Below are 17,684 nucleotides of genomic sequence, written 5' to 3'. Positions count from 1 at the left end.
ACTTTACTGTTACTTCTGGTCAATGTAATGTATCCTTGCTGAATAAAAGCATTAATTTCTTCATTCAAAAGCACTCAAAAGAAATTACTAATAAATGCAATAATAGAAACTTTTAATGCTGTGAAGCATCCACTAACAGGCCGCAATACCTGATTTGGTAAATATGTTTAAATACTACTACAATGCAGCATGTGAATAAATATATTTACAAAACAGGTCTGGACAAGTGCAAAGACAAAGGGCTGATTTCTTTTCAGCTTTCATTCAGCTATTTTAATTGAAATCTTGCTCAATCATGCCTGATTTCTATTTGAGAAAAAGCCATTATGTTGACATAAGATAATTAATTGGCTGCCACAACAGCCTATCATCAACATGACAGAACAGACCTGAGAACAGAAGGAAATCTCTCTGAAGCTCTTCTCTATGGCCACTTTCTTAGTGTCAGGACTCACAAGAAATATCTGAGAACGGCCAATCTGAAACAGACAGACATAAATTCATACATTAATATGGATGTATAAGTAAAAAGGATGGAAAGTGAAATTCTCCTTGCATAGAGTGAACATATGCATTAAAGTCATTAATAATTGCTCTTCCTGGGATGTTGACCACGTGAGGTCGGAGCTGAGGCTGTTTTACAGTGTAAATATCATGTTTAAAATTCAAATCAGTATGTTTGTGCATGCGTTTTGGTTTTCACTAGATGACCATGCACATATTTGCTCCATGAGACTAGATCCCTGTGTAACAATTATATTTGACCCGCCTCCAGTTTTCCTCTGTAGTACAAGTTCACACAAGATACTGTACAGTCGTACCAGCTTTTCACCACATAAATAGGACATGAAATATAGGACATGAAATATTGATTTGAAAAGAAACCGTTTTAAAATCTTACCTGCGTTTCTTATAATCCATTACAGTGTACAAAACAATTGTAGCAATAAGACAAAGACTTCAACAATATTACCATAGGCCTACTATTAATACCAAAGTTCCCCAGTTTCATTTTACAATAAATAAGAATTTGCATTTGAATTAATCTGGAAAGAGCACATCTGTGGTGTGATACAAGAGACCGTCAGAACTGACCAACCAGAACTAAGCATTTCTATAAACTTTACTGCATCAAAAATCATTGCCTAGTCAGTGTCAGATGTTCATTCTGAACCATCTCTGATCACAATGTTGTCGCTGTATGTTTGCTTTCTGCATGCAGCCAGCGAAAGTGTGTTGTCTTTATGACATGAGAGACTGGATCATACATAATACATTCAATTCAGACTTAAAACTCACAACTCAGCTTAAATATAATTTCTTTTGCAGCACAGCCACTGAAAAGAGTGCAGGAAACAATGGTCTGATTTATGGGCACAAGCTATAGCATCCTGTCACTGTGTGTAAGATACAGACTGTTCACAACTTTAGAGAACATTAACAAAACATGCACACATTGTGACCATTTCTTCCCCCTTGGATGATTACACACAGTCTCTAAAAAAAAAAAAAAGATTACACAATAGCAAACACATCACAACACTTTTGGTGTGACTTCCCTATCAATAAAAGGCCAAACAAATAAAACTGGAACAGAGTGTCTGCAATGCAGTTTCATAAAACTGGGGAAACTTGGTATTTATTTTTAAATTGTTAACTGTGATGCTCATCATTATTGCTAGGTAATTTCCTGTTGAGGAGCTGACAGCTTCCTGTCAGTCAGAGAAAAAGGAAGTGCTAATCAGATTTGGCCAACAATATGTGTAGCTTGCTGTGTGCATCTTTGAACAATAACTGACACAGCACAGTCCACATTTTAACTGTGTGCTTCTAGACTAAAACCCAGCTCACACTGTGCGATTTTGGCCACGATTTGGCCGTCTGAGACTAATTTTGAAAATCCTAAAAGATTCCTATAATCCTAGGCTAAAATCTGTAGTCTTTGATCGTTAGTTTGACATGTTCACCGACAGCTGATTAATGGCCGTTGCGATCAAATTTTACCACCGACGAAATTCTGGCAGTGTCAGAAGATTTGGCGCACAGTCCTGCAGTGTGACTTCTCCTACGACAAACATCAAGCTGTCTTTGTTTTTCAAGACAAGCCAAGGGATTTCTTCTTCATGCCATAAACTCCGGCGCTCCCGTCCTCCGCTCACAGAATTCATATGATACGTGCCTTTGCTATGATAAACACCGGTTGAGCTGCTGTTTTCATTTGGGTGTGTTGTGCTGCTTACAATATTCTTCTTAAATACGCCGGTATTGCCACCATTCATATACTTTTCATGACAGCCAACATTTGTCAATGCAGCTCGCGGTCCCTTAAGGTGTGTGGGTTGATAATGTAAAACTACTGACAAGTTTTCTTGCGCGCACCCGTTTTTAACACGTCTTGACTGTCGTACAGTCTGACATTAATAACAACTGAGATCCCACAGTGTGACATGATCATCATGTTCGTGCAGTCTGACAAGTACAATCTTAAAGGACTTAAAAAAAAAAATCGTCGCACAGTGTGCACCCGGCTTAAGACAATATGAAAGTGTCCAACCCCTCACATGTTCATGTGCACCAATCAAACTACAAGTGAAACAAATCATTAATTAATTGGTCTAACCTAACTAGTTAATTAGAAGCTCATGGACATTTTATCCACTATATTGTTGCTGTGTCTTATTAAAATACTTATCATCTAAACAGTATATCCACTTTGTAACTGCACTACCATTCAAAAGTGTGGGGTCAATACGATTTGGCTTTCTTTTGAAAGAAAAATTATATTTTTATTCATTTAATTTCAAATAACTGCTGCTCTTTATGAACTTTCTATTCATTAAAGAATCCTCAAAAAAAAAAAAAAAAAGGATTAAGGTTTCCACAAAATATTAAGCAGCACAACTGTTTTTAATACTGATAATGATATTAAGATTGGAGTAATGGCTGCTGAAATTTCAGCATTACCATCACAGGAATAAATAACAATTAAAAAAAAAAAATTAAGTAGAAAACCATTATTTTGATTTGTAAAAATATAACAATATTACTGCTTTTGTTGTATTTTTGACAACAAATTGTTGAGCGTAATAAAGTTTTTTCAAACAAATCAAAATATCTTACCAACCCCAAAGCAATGAATTGTAGTGTATTATTTAAAACATATCAGAGTTTTTTTTTTTTTAATGGGAAATATTTTATTTCAAAAGTGTGCTATATTATTATTAAAACAAATGGCAATTGGTTTGATATTTTGTGATGTAATGCAATGGCATGTCGTCAGTATGAAACAGAAGTTGTGGTCGTCTTTTCTTCCCTATTGTGACATATATCTGAGTGAACCAGCTTCTCAAATGAGAGAAAAAAAGTAGGATGGGTCTTGATTTTGTCCATCAGGAACTGAATGGATCGTTGGATCACTGTCATTGGCTACTACTGCGATCTCACGTCATTGACAGATTGCTGGAGAGGAGAAGTTACCATCCTGCCCTCAGGCTAGTGAATACGTCATTAGAGAAAGGGGATTAAAAATAATAATAATAATAATAATAATAATACTGTGCATGGTTAAATCATTTATGATAAACACTACAAATTTCCATAAAAAAATACTTGTCCATTTTAATTTATGACTTTAAGTGTGATTTTTGGGCTACTGTAAATGAACAGATTTGTTTGAAAAGAAGCAGTGATGGTTTTAGCACAGACTTGTTTCAAGAGAATCTCTATATCCTTGTCATTGACATATCATCTCACACTCCACATGGGGGTGAGGAACATGGAATTCAAAGTGAGAGAGACAGAGAGAGAGAGTGAGGGAAAAATGAAAGAAAGACCATAAAAAAACATTTGATTGGTGTTTCACAGTGCTATGACCATAAAAGCGCCACATGCAGATAGATAAACACCTGCACAAATGTCCATGCACAGACATGCACACACACAGACATAAGACATGCTGACCTCTGACGAGTCACGCTGATAACACTACAGAACATGCACTTTAAAATGTTTAGCTGTGTGCCGTATCTCTACAGAAAAATATTAAGACAAAGAGAGCTTCTTTGAAACCCTTCAGAAGACATCCAAACAGTTTTCTGCTGAGCTTCAGAGATAATGCTGTGTTTATATGTTGTACATGTTCATGTAACATATCAATACAATTTTTGAAATCATCATACAATCCTGAATAGCCAGTTTTTTTATAAGCAAAGAGTGTACTCCTTTAGCTATGGAGTTTCAACTAAAATCCATTTTGTGGATTATGTGGGTTATGTGCCAACATACAGATTTAGGAAAAGTAGATTTTATATAAAAAAGGTGAATGTGAAGCAGATTTAGATGTGATATACATAAGAACAAAGAAATGGACCTGGGCTAAACAAAGGTGAAAGAGCTGTAGTTGCTTATATGGGCGCATGTGTGAGGAGGAGAGTGTGCGTCACTCACCGTGAACAGCATGGTTCTGTTCTCCTGTAAGCTAGTGGGTTGGACCCCGGTGGCTCCGTCTGCTACCCGTCGCTGGAGCTCCGGTGAGAGGCCGTTCTCATCCAATGCCTGCAGAAACGGAAAGCTCTGATCTCTTTTAAAAAACAGAGGTCGCTTTCCTCCTCCATCTGCTCCCTCGTTTGTTCCATTCACCATCTGAAAGAAAAAAAAAGGACAAAATTCAATTAAAAGATTGAATATTAAAAATATTAAGAATATTAAAAAAATTATAATAATAATTCTAGATGCTAAGATAATGGATATAATACACATTAAAAGCAGACATATTATGTTATTATTTAATATAAAATAAAAAAAAGAATAATATAATATAATATAATATAATATAATATAATATAATATAATAATTAGACTAGCAATATCAAGTCCATAAAGTGTGATATTTGATTATTTAATTATTGGAGACTATCACTGAATTGTGTGTTTTGCTGCAGTTTGCAAACATTACAAGATTAATTTAATCTTTAAACTAAATAATATTTTAACAGATTGAAAGCCCTAATGGTAACATAAAAAAGAAGAAAATTAATAACCGAATACAAAATCAACCACATTCACAATACGAAGTATTTTCTACATCAATGAAAAGATCCAGTCAGAAAAGATCCAGAAAGTTCAATCTGGTATATATCCAGTATCTTAACCTAATATCTAGTATTAAGTCAAGAATCTAAAAACATGAATTTTGATTGGAACCTGATTGAGCGAAAATGCCCGCCTGATGCCTGCTGCAAGTGATCCTGTGACGCTGACACGTCCAAACTTCTCAATACACTCATCTATTAGTGCAGGTGGTGCTTTCTTATGGGCCACCACCACTCGCCCACAGAACAACACCTCAAACTTCTTCGCAAAGGCTGTTGCTGCATCAGCCATTGTTGCTGTGGAGCAGGAGGCATCTGCCTGGCCAATGCTAGGCAGAGATGAGGGAGTGTCTTCTTGTCGGGCAGAGCTTTTGCCGGCCTGCCTGAGAGTGCTAATGATCTCTGGAACCTGGAGGACATATGCAAAAGAGAAGGAGGTCAAGTAAGCAATGTAAACTAACCCCTTTAAGATCACACTGACCGATATGCATCACAAAACTATTACTATAGAAATGCCCTATTCTTAGTCAGCCACACACTATAAAATAGAGATGGCCAAACCAGGGACTGCGGGCCAAAGTTGGCCCATGATGACCATTGGCCCGCTATGCCATATTACAGGAGGAGGGAGAAAAAGGTTGGAGAAAAACATACCATTGAAGTTTTAACATTTATTTTAATATTTTTTAGTTTTATTATTTAATTGAAATGTTAAAAAATAAAAATTAAAAAATATATATATTTACATTTTTAATTTATTTTTATTTTAAATTTGTTTTATTTAAAAATGCTAAATTAAATACATTTTGATAAACAATAATATACTGTAGATGGATATAATGCAGTGTGTATTTTTGACCTACCCACCTCAACAATTTTTGATTTCTGGCCCTTCGCATTAAAAAGTTAAGTTTCTTCTATGGCCACGTACACACTGCAGCTAAATTTGGTTGTCAGTTCACCTTTTACTCCTTAATCGCGTTCTGTACACACACAGTTCACTAAAATACAGGAGTGACAACCGCATTCCACAACCGCATTAACTCCTGAAAAATACAGGTAGCGACAACCGCATTTACAGAAATTCTACGCAGTGTGTACGGAACCTATAAAGGTTCTTTATCGGCATACACATTTCCATGAAGAATCTTTAACATCCATGGAACCTTTCCATTGCACAAAAGGTTCTTTAGAGTGGAGAAAGGTTCTTTAGATTATAAAAATGAAAATGTTCACATTAATTATTCATTTCTATTCATTTCCCTGTATATGAATGAATAGCAGCTTTGGGAAATATGTCTAAAAATTATATCACTGCTAGTTCTGATTTTGATGCTGGAGGAAACATGATTTCATAAGCTTTCGGAGTTATATTACCATAAGGAAAATCTGAGTGTAAATGTCACTCTAGATAAGGAAGGTTCAGAACTACTACTAATTTCATGACATTCTTTGACAGAAGGCCAATAAACCCACACTTCCATTTCCTCACAATGTTCTTAGTAGCTGGGAATATTATAAAGATAATATTTTGTTGAATTATAAGAATCTCTCAGAAAATGTACATGGTGCACTTTTGACAAATGGAAAGATCCATTATTCAAGTATGCACAACAGTAACAAAGATATGACTTTAAATTCCATGAAGGAAAGGCTATTCCACACTAACAAAGCAGTACCACTCTATAACTCACTTCCATCAAACTGAAAAGAGTGAAACTACCAGAGCATTTACCACCAAACCAGATGATTTTCCACAGAGGACATTTTCAAAAAAGAACCAAAAAGATTTTCCAAAGCTCCTCTTTTAACAAGGCCAAAAACAGATGGATCTATTAAACTGGAATTTTGTTTTCTGCAGAGGTTGAGCTAATGTAAGTCAAGTGTGCTAATGGGAGTTGTTATGCGCGTTTACACCAAATTTATCCCATCACGCCCATGTACTTATATTAATCAAGACAAATCCGGTATAAAAAAAAAAAAAAAAACACCATTTAAGATATAGCTCACTGACAGACTACTGCACAAATGGTCACCTCACTGTAAAGGGCAGTAGAGTGCATTTAAGCTGTTTGCACCAGACAGCTGCAGCATTTAACTGCAGATGGTTATTTTTCTGCTAATCAAATCTTTAATTCACTGGAATGCGGAGCTAAGTTAAAGTCTATTTCAGCAACGTCCATAGAAAAAACAAAAAGCTACACAGGCTGGCCCCAGGAGAAAACAGCGAACATTGGGAAAATACCTCAGGCTACACAAGCTCAATTTGGAGTTGTTTCATAAGCACTGAATTTTATAGGCATGTGACCAGGAAGTCAATGTAGTTCCACCCCAAACTACTGATTCTTGTCATTCAATAACTTTTAAAGTTATTTATTGCCACCACTTTGGCCTTTTGTGGGACATACACATTATTAAGGGGTCAAAAACAGTGAACTTTGAAGTAGGCTTCTGGGATGCTGACTGTGCAGTGGCCCCAACGCTTGGTTGTCTTAAACATAAGCTTTTTCAACTTTTTATTTTTTTACAGTGCAGGGATCATTAAACTTACATATCTTCAAAACTGACTAAATAATGGTTTGCCTGAATGACATTAATAAATCAAAGCATTAAAGCGACAGTCCACTCAAAAATGAAAATTCATCATTTATTTATTTTGCCTGTGGAACAACAAAGAAGATATTTTAAAGAATGTTGGCAAGCAAACTTTTTTAGTTCCTATTTACTTTCATTATATTTTTTGAACATGCAATGGAGATCAAACGGAACCAAAAACTATACTCATACTTAACTCATACTTAAAAAAATGATTCACTGCATTTCTCTAGTATGCTTCCTAATCATTCCTATAGTTGTCTAATAAACAACTAGATTACGAATATTACCGGCTCTTTGACAAACTTCTTTGTTCCTCATTTGTATGTCGCTTTGAATAATAAAAAAACTTTACCATAATCAAACAACAGCTATTCTGTTCAAAATGAAGACACAAAGTAATTGGATGCATTGTGGTTCCCAAATGTTAGTGGAATATGTTCATAAGTATGTGATACACCAGCTAGAACACCTGTGTGAACTAGAAGGGAACTGACTTCCCACACCAACAGAAAATGACCTTATTGGGTCAAACTGGTTAAAAGTGAAGTTGAGAAAAACTCTCACATCATTTGTTTGTAGATGCATCTAAGTTTAATATTTTAATTGTGGCTTAAAGTGTTCAAATATGTTTTGTGGCAACAGTGTGGGCATACATAGAATGTGGCTAGTAAACTTAGGGCAGAGAGCACAGTTAACTGGTTCTGTGCTTATGTATATTTGCGCTGGTTTAAACTTACTACACCCTCAGCTATCTGATGAAGATGTAATATGATTAGCTAAAGAACCTCATCAAAAGACCACTATGAAGGCAATCTGGTGCAAACCCTTTGGCTAATCAAAGCCATCGCACTGCTGAATGTTTCAGAATGAGTGCTTTTCATTAGAGCATGTGGTACCTTGTGTGTAGATATCAAAGAATTTTTTTTTTTTTTAATGCCTGGGTCTGATTCAGCATGTACTAGTGTGTGAGTCAAAGTGTGTGTGCATGTTTATGTGAAGAGAGTTGGGCCTGATCATCAGAATTTCAGGATATGAGACTAGGATATTATGTTGGATACTGATTCATCATGACCAAAAAAAACTCTTTCTCCGTTTTAGATAAAGGTGTTGAAAGTCTTCCAGAAGCACAATCAACCATTGTTTAGTGTTAGTAGATCCTCAGAATTTTTTTTTGTTTTTTTACAGCTTTCACGACTCATTAATAATTATACATACTTCAGACTGAAATGGGATATTAAAAAAGATCAACATTTCCAACATGGTTTTATCCATCAAGATAACGTTGGATAATGAAAAATGGGCTTTCCATACCAGAATGTAGCCAGATCTGAGTATAAATTTGCAGTCTACTCACTTTCTGAATATTTAAAGAGGCTTTTTTGACCAGCTTGTGGAAGTTCAGTGTCATCCTAAAAAGCATCTTGACACTCCACTTTTTTTTTTTTCAAACCTATTGTTGGCATAACTTTATTTTTATTACTGTTGTTAACTACAATTAAATTACTTTTAAAAGAATTGCAAAGCCATTATTTGGCTATTGGTTAACAATAACCCGCACAGACAAAGTGACATCAGCCAACACACAAATTTAAAATATGAAACAAGTTATTAGTATAGAATTCCTGTAGCTCAAACAGAAGAGCATGGGGCTAGCAAGCCCAAGGTCATGGGTTCAATTCCCAGGGAATGTTTGAAATGATCAAACGTATACCTAAAATGCAATGGAAGTCACTTTGGATTTAAGATTCTGCCAAATGCATAAATGTAAATGTATTATTTTGAGCAACGATTACAAAGCATTTATTTTACTTTGGAATGATGTGAATTGATGAACTGTACACAATAAGAGTAGAAAAACGTGTATTAAAGGAATAGTTGAGCTGATGACAAAAATTTTATTTTTGGGTGAACTATCCCTTTAAGTAGTTAAAAATGATCAGTTTCATGTTGACTCCACTGACCCAGTTTGGATCCAAAACTGACCTATAGTTTAACACTAAAATCTGTCAGCAGCACACCCATAGAGTTAATGTGAATTTAGCTTTGTACGAAATAAAGCTAAATTCCAAAATAACTCCCAAAATAACCTGAATAGCCTTTATCTGTATGACTGTGTTTCATAAAGCTGCAGTAATCACTCAACTAATAATCTGCTTGTACCTTGCTAAAGGGTTAGTTAGTTAGTTAGAATAATCTGATTGGATACCACAGTGTGCAAGAGTAATTTCATTGGCCAATTTTATGAGAAGAGAACGAAAACAAGAAAACAACTGAACAGGAAGAAATTTAATCAACATCCTTAAATGCTCACAAATCAGACTGGATGACAGAAAATCTAGTAAATGATGTTCTGCAATGGAAAACCACATTGCAGAAGATCATCAAATGATATTTAATGTACTTCCAATCTATGTTAAACAAGTTACTTCTTTTTGTTGATAATCTCATGAGTCCAAGGCTGCAAGCTTTTGTGACAAAGTTGAAGAACCTGTATATTCAAGTAGCAACAAGGCTTGTCTTGCATAACACCCTGTTGCAGACAGGAATATCAGAGAATAATTGGCTGCTAGCTAAAACTATGCATAAGCAGACTATAATGTCTTTATTCTGTTTGAAATGCCAAAATAAGACTAACCAACCACACAGTTCAGATGCTTCAAGGGTCAAATTTTTGCTCTCAGACTATTTAATGAGGAAGACAACAATGGGAACCATGTTGTCATGCAAATGACCAGTAAACTAATAAAGGACTTCAAAGGAAATATATGATACACATTATTTGTTACAATGGAAATGTTGTGATCATAAATAACAATGAACACTTTCTCATACACACTTAAGTAACTCACCTGACTCAGCCATCTACGCAGAGAAGGCATGTCCAAACCTGATCGTCACCTTCCTGTGTTCTCCCTCATCCCATCTATAACTCTTTTCCTCACTTTTCTGCGTCCTCACCTTTACTTTCCTGTACCTTCAGAGGGTAAGTGTGAGTCCCTCAAAGCTTTCTCTGTTCTTTTCTGTCCCTCCCTCTCTCCCTCTCTTAGCTGTTCCTCTGTTTTTTAGGACCTAGGGCTGACCCTGGCTCCGCCTGCCCTGCTGATTCCGAACAATGAAGTTTAGTCAGAGCGCCGCACCGTGACATCCTTCTAGGAAGATCACCTTTAGTAACACAGCAAAGTTACAATCTCTCATACTCTCCTCCTCCCTTCTCTTCTCCCTCTGGGATGGCTTTATCTGTGGTAACAGTGTTTGATTGTGTGGAGGTTTGCTGCTTAGTTTAAAGATGTGAAAAATGGAAAAAATGGAAATACTGGCACGTGTTCATGGGTCAATCTCATGAAAAACATCAACTGAAAAATAGATAAAAATGGACCATTAAGAACATTTCAGTGTTTTTGTATTGTGATTTTCAAGACACCTTTTCAAACTGCTGATTGTGCTACACTGTAAAACCGAACAGTGAAATGAATTAAATGAAATTAGCTAATTTCAGTCAAATAATAATGAAAGTTCATTGGACTTAATTGAAATAAGTTCTGTAAACTCAAAATGTCGTTGTAGTAAGGTGAACTTAAAATTATTGCGTTTTCTAGTTCCCAGCATGTTTTGCATCAGACAACAAGGAAAATAAATGTAGAAATTAAGTGTTATTTTGTGTGTTTTGCACAAGATTAATATAGAGAGATATAAGCAAGTACTTAAATGTATTATGTTAGGATATACTTAGGTTTCTGTTATATTGGTTTTGTAGTGTTACCATTGTGGTGAAGAGTAGAGCCTGTGGTTAGGTTGAGGATGGACAGCAAAACTGTCCATTTTAAGCTCTAGTAACTTACAAAAAATGTTTTGAGGCAATAAGTTTCCTCAAATGTTTTCAGTATTCTTAACTTATCAGGTTTTGCAGTGTATTAGTTATGCATCCCTCTCAGTCGTGAACAAACAGACATGGTTTTCTGTGCCCAAGAACACTTAAGACAGACAAACACATGGTCTGTTCCTACTCAGTAACACACACACTCACTCGCACAGAGGAAGTCAGGAGGGCTGGAACAGTGAGTAATCCAAAAATAAAGAGAAGTCAGTGCCCTTTCTGCTTGGCATGAACACAGAAGAGCAGAAAAGCCCCTAACAAGCAGCTCCTGTCCCTCAGTGGAAGAGCAAAAGTGGCAGACAGCTTTGGTCAAGTTAAGGTTATTATAAGCAAACAAAGCACCAAGATCTGGGCTTTGGTGCAACACCATACCCATTAACATCTAAACAAGGGAGGGGAAGAAAGAGATAGACAGAACACAAGGGAGTCTGGGAAGTGCCACACAATTCCAACCCTGTAAAAAAAAAAACAGCTTTGATTTTATCCAGACATACACACCCATACACACAATGCTGGAAAATGTTCGGACAAGAGGGACAAACAATCCAGACAAATGTCAAAGATAATTTACTTTAACATTCTTTTAAATCACTGTGTCATTTTACAAATATTTACATTAATGCATCTGTCATATTTCAGTGTGTTATAGACTTTTAAAACAACTGGGTGATAAAAAAAAGCGACTCACAAACATTTCCCATGAGTCCAGAGTGCCCACACACCCACTCACAAGACCACTATCTCAAAGTTCAGGTTTTTGAGGTCATCAAGTCACAGGAAGAAAGAGGAAATAATACGATGATGTCATTTAATTACCACAACCACTACTCAACTAAACAGCATTAGTCTTATGATAATGAGATAAAATGCAAGGAACACCCTCTATCCGGGTAGTTGGAATAACATTTCAAGCACTGACGTCATATTATTATTAAAATATTTAAAATTTAACAATGTTTATCAAATCAATAATTACGTAATTTTAATAAGATGATAAAAAATCAATAATTAGAATAGACTAATATTTTAAAAGTGTAATTATTTTATGTGAATAATTTAATAAAATATTAGAATAATTAAAACGGTTTCTTTAAAACTCAGACTAGACTAATAGTTTCAGCTGTTTAATAGATCTAACATTTGAATCATTGATGAAAATAATTTAATTTAAATTTTTAATAAAAAAATAGAATAATAGTTTAGAATCGAATAGTATTATTACAATTAGTATTATAAACTATTATTTAGAATAGTTTCATTAAAACTCAGAATAGACTAATAGTTAATGTGAACTGTCAATGAAACAATTCAGAACTGATTCAACCATTAATTTGACTAAAATTTATATTTTTAATTCTTTGCAACAATGGCTGTATCTCAACAAATACATATATATGAAATATATGTGAAACAACACACAAAACGACAGGTTTTTAAGTTCACAGTTAAAAATAAACGCTTGTAAAGTACACATACACACATAGGTTGAGGATCTGTTTAAAAGAAGGAGAGAGCACCGGTCACATGAGGTGGAACATGTGACCGTGACACACACCTAGAAATGAGATGGTCCCATTTACTACTGAAGAATCTGTGGCAGCACGAGAACACAAACACTATAGGAAAACCTGATGGAACTACTGGACTACACTAAGCACAACACAATGTTATAAAAGCCAGACAATCAGACAACCACTACAAAACTGAACACACAACACAATATGACAAGCTGAGAGAAAATGACTAATTATATGCATTGCCGTCTTTCATTCATGAGCAAAAACAGCTTTTATAGTCCATGTAAATGATTGGCATTTCTCATGCACACTTCCCCTCTTGTTATTGACGTTCCTTCCTCTCACAACACATCTGACACTCCATCAATCTCACTTCACAATGCCTTGAGAGTCATTAGTCTATGAACAGACTGTTGTTTGAATGAGCACACTTACTGAACTGAACAAACTGCACCACCCTTTTGCTCTCAACATTAATACATTGTATAGAATTTACTACGTATAAAACACTGCTTTAAGCTATCCCAACTCCAAAAATCAGCTTTCAACGAGTAAAATATCTTCCTACATACAGATAAATGACCGTACAACGACTACTGTTACAGTTGACTGAATTACCAAAAACCGCCATTTACTGTCTTTATTTACGTAGATTAATTTAGACCAGTATTTAGCCCATCTTAATCGTACAATACTACTTTTTGAACATAACCATAATATTCGAACTATTATTTTATTAGCAAACTGAGAGACTGGTTCTGTCTCAAAATATAATGAGCTGCCTACCTAGACAGCATTGTGATGCCCTTCGGCGCGTTATGAACATTTGAATCAATGCCCAGAAATGCAGTCTAGATAGTCAGCTCGGTAAGTTTGAAACAGAAATACTAAGACAACTTTACAAAGAAAGTGAATTATCTACATACACTCTCTAATACTTTACATAAAACACTCGATATTGTCTCTTCAATTTTCAAACAGATTAATTAATTTTCTGTGGGCTAATGTTCACTAAACTCTCATTAGTGGCTAACCGACTAGCTAACCATGCTAACACACATACACTTTCCAACTGAAGAAATTCCAAACAAAGTTCGTAAAGGTACTCACGGTCTCCTGCTCGCTTTTCACATCCCTCCGCAATAAATGAAAGATGTGAAAGCGCGCTTTCATCGCTTCAGCCATCCAGATCTCATGGAGAAAGTGAAACTACTGTCTGGGAGTTTGTAGTGTGTGTAGCCGTTTGAACGGCGCTCAGTGGGATGTGACGGTAGCCAAACATTCAAATGATGGGAGAAAATTGCACTGGAGTATCAGAACATATCACATCCACGGGGACACAAGCACTGTTTTTGGCCGGCCTGACAATGTTCTGTTTGGTGGAAAGTGTTCAGTTTTGAGCTTAAAAATAAATTTCGTTTATCCTATGGGAAGGGAGTTGCATTAATCTAGTTGCAATATAAATTAAACCTAATTTAGTTAACTTTAGACTAGGGTTAAGATTTATAAGTAATAATATTAATGGTTTGTTGACTTTCCAAGTTCAGGATTTGACCACCACCTGGTGGCTGATAGGATTGTATACAATCCTGTAAATTACTGTTGGCAGACAACATATAGCATTTTTATTGTCTATTTTCTCAAATATTTTTCAGCACAAATTAGAAATTCTAACACTGTATATACTGACAGACTGCAGGAACATATAGTCTTTTTTAATTTAATAAATATTTTCATTACAAACTATAAATTAAGACAATGTAATAGACTGGCAGACTAGAAACATATAGCATTTTCTCCTATTTATTTTTTTAATTGCAAATTATAAGCCTAAAAATGTTCAAACATTTAAATTAATAAACAAATTTTATAATATCTTTGTATTTATGTAATTTGCTTTAATAACAGAAGCACTCATGACAATCAAATTTTCCAGCATAATTTGAGAATGATTCAAAGAGCTTCTTGCGTTTCGCTTTCAACCAAAAATTTACATCATAACTTTATTTACAAATTTAAATGCAATATGCTGTCAGATGTTTAGACCCCACAAGTGGAACAAAAGTGACTCTCCACAATTCTAAACTAAATTAAATATATTCAGTGAGACATGTTATTTTACATGATTCAATCAATTTTGTGTCCATTGTGTCCCACTATCTCTCTGTCCTACTTAAATTGATACCGTAACGGATAGCTATCTAATCTTTTCCGCTTACTAGAAACAGCAAACACATCTCCCTCCTTATGCATACTTAAAGTATTATGAATATGATACATGAGCCATCGAGGCTGTACAAAAATAAATACTTCTTGTTTTATCTGGAATAATGTTAAATATGAAATGTTAAAATACATTCTGTTTTAAAAGTATAGCCACAAGACTTAAACATTATACATGTTGGAATGCAACTTTGTCAAAATCACTAAATAACTTTGTGTAAAAGTTATATCTAATTTTTCACCTCCTGTAAACCCAGTAACTTCTACACATGGGTGAAGAATTTTGTAGGGATGCTGGGGACATGTCCCTACCAATATCCAGCGAATACTGAATTGTCCCTAGCAATAATTTTGATCAAACTATTAAAATATATTTATATGTAACCATTGCTGTTGTAGTTTTGGCCTCATCTAAAACTGATCATTGACATAAGAAGTTAAGCTAGAAATACGCTAGAAAACTGCACTCTTTCATGCATTTAATGTAAGGACAGAGTAAAAACAAGAGCATTTATACTCTTTAACTTCATATTATATCGGCAGCCATGTCACCCTGTAGCCCAAGACTGGTTACCCACTGAAGCTAAGCAGGGTTGAGCCTGGTCAGTACCTGGATGGGAGACCTCCTGGGAAAACTAGGTTGCTGCTGGAAGAGGTGTTAGTGAGGCCAGCAGGGGGTGCTCACTCTGTGTGGGTACTAGCGCCCCAGTATAGTGATGGGGACACTATACTGTAAAAAGCACCGTCCTTCAGATGAGACGTTAAACCGAGGTCCTGACTGGATGTCTTTCGAAAAGAGTAGAGGTGTGACCTCGGCATCCTGGCCAAATTTGCCCATTGGCCTCTGACTATCATGGCCTCCTAACAATCCCCATATCTGCTGATTGGCTTCATCACTCTGTCTCCACTCCACCAATAAGCTGGTGTGTGGTGGGTGTTCTGGTGCACTATGGCTGCCGTCTGGTGGTGGATGAGGAGACCCCCAAGCGCTTTGAGTGCCTAGAAAAGCGCTATATAAATGTAAGCAATTATTATTAATTATATTGTTAAACTGAATGTATGAAGCAGATTTAAATATCTACAAAATTAAAATCAACACTCGAATAAGAGTGTGCATTTAGATGTGTTTAAAAGTTGTGGTCATTACTTTAACGTGATGTGGGCAGTTTCTTTCAGAATCATCATTGGTCTAGTTCATTTTAATATTAAAATAATACAATGTACAGCGTCATTAAAAAGCCCTCTACCCCAAGAAAAACATTATAATTCGAACCATAAACTGTGTAATTCATCTCCGTTTCTGCCACTGAATAAATTTTTTTTTAAAAAGGTAATTGCAGCATCTCATAATTCTGGCTTTTTTTCCTCAGAATTGCATGATACAAACTCGCAATTGCAAGTTATTAAGTCAGAATAGCGAGATATAAACTCACAATTCTGAGAAATAAAGTCAGAATTGCGAGATATAAGCTTATACCCCACGCCTCCGCAATCAACTGCAAGCTCAAATGCCACATCTCAAAGTCCAATCAACAACCAATGGACAGAACCAAGTTATCACCCTGCATTTTTTTCTGTTTTAATAATCCATTACACTCAGATGTACATCACAATATAGAAGAAAAGATCTGTCACTTCTTCTGTTTCATCACAACTTTAAGTTACCCATAACTACATATAAAACACATATAATGCCATAGCTTAAATTTGACTTGTTATTTTCACAGCTGTCGCTCTAATATTACAGAGATATTATGAACAACATGAAGGATACAGTGGTATTTGGTATATGCTAAGCTGTTGAGCCAAAGGCTGAAGCACAGCTGTGGGGTCTCAGTCTCACATGACAGATGTGGAATTATCTTTGTTAGTATTGTGGTTAAATTGGCTGGTAAAAGCTAACATGAAAGCTGATAATTTATGGTTAAATGAAGAGGACATTCGTCTGTTGTTTTTCCGTTTAAAAAAGAACATGGAGTGTGTGGAGTTGAGGGAAAACCACTATGATCTCTTACATTTCAGACATTCAGACTTGCACGCACACACTCATTTTGGAAAGTGTGAGTGCATGACTAACAGTAGGTCAAAAGACAGCAACATAAACACCTGTCTATCTCTTTTTCTATCTCTCTGTCTGTTTATCACGTCTATAAAGAGTCACCAGGAGTCCATAGCCACATTGTTGCTGGCTCACTGACACAGGAAATGGTTACTATGACAACTTAGATCTACATCCTGCCTAAATGCAGGTTGATGAAGGAAGCTTCATGATTTATATCTCAGACTCTCCATCACTACAAATCAATAAACTGGGTTTTAGCTTTATTTCATATAAATGAATGGAACAAGTCAAAAGGTGTCGTGTGAAGCTGGAGTCAAGGT

General features: G+C 35.6%; 1 protein-coding gene across 4 annotated transcripts in view; it reads right to left on the bottom strand.

The window, feature by feature from the left end:
• The window catches only part of tbc1d1 (TBC1 (tre-2/USP6, BUB2, cdc16) domain family, member 1), a 57,622-nt gene that overhangs the window by 36,284 nt on the left and 3,654 nt on the right, over window positions 1–17,684 (bottom strand). For 2 of the 4 annotated variants that reach the window (XM_058762633.1, XM_058762721.1), the window contains exons 4-6: window positions 5,203–5,499; window positions 4,447–4,641; window positions 390–479 (exon numbers count right to left, since the gene is read on the bottom strand). In XM_058762633.1, the coding sequence (XP_058618616.1) occupies window positions 390–479; window positions 4,447–4,641; window positions 5,203–5,499 (582 nt within the window). Of the gene's footprint in view, window positions 1–389; window positions 480–4,446; window positions 4,642–5,202; window positions 5,500–10,537; window positions 10,678–14,189; window positions 14,530–17,684 lie in introns of those variants that run through there. The other 2 variants (XM_058762799.1, XM_058762873.1) reach the window with 2 other exon arrangements.

The sequence above is a fragment of the Onychostoma macrolepis genome, chromosome 01, assembly GCF_012432095.1.
Source record: "Onychostoma macrolepis isolate SWU-2019 chromosome 01, ASM1243209v1, whole genome shotgun sequence".
Classification (NCBI taxonomy): Eukaryota; Metazoa; Chordata; class Actinopteri; order Cypriniformes; family Cyprinidae; genus Onychostoma; species Onychostoma macrolepis.
Note: the sequence above shows the minus strand (reverse complement) of the source record. Positions and strands in the feature narration are given on the sequence as shown.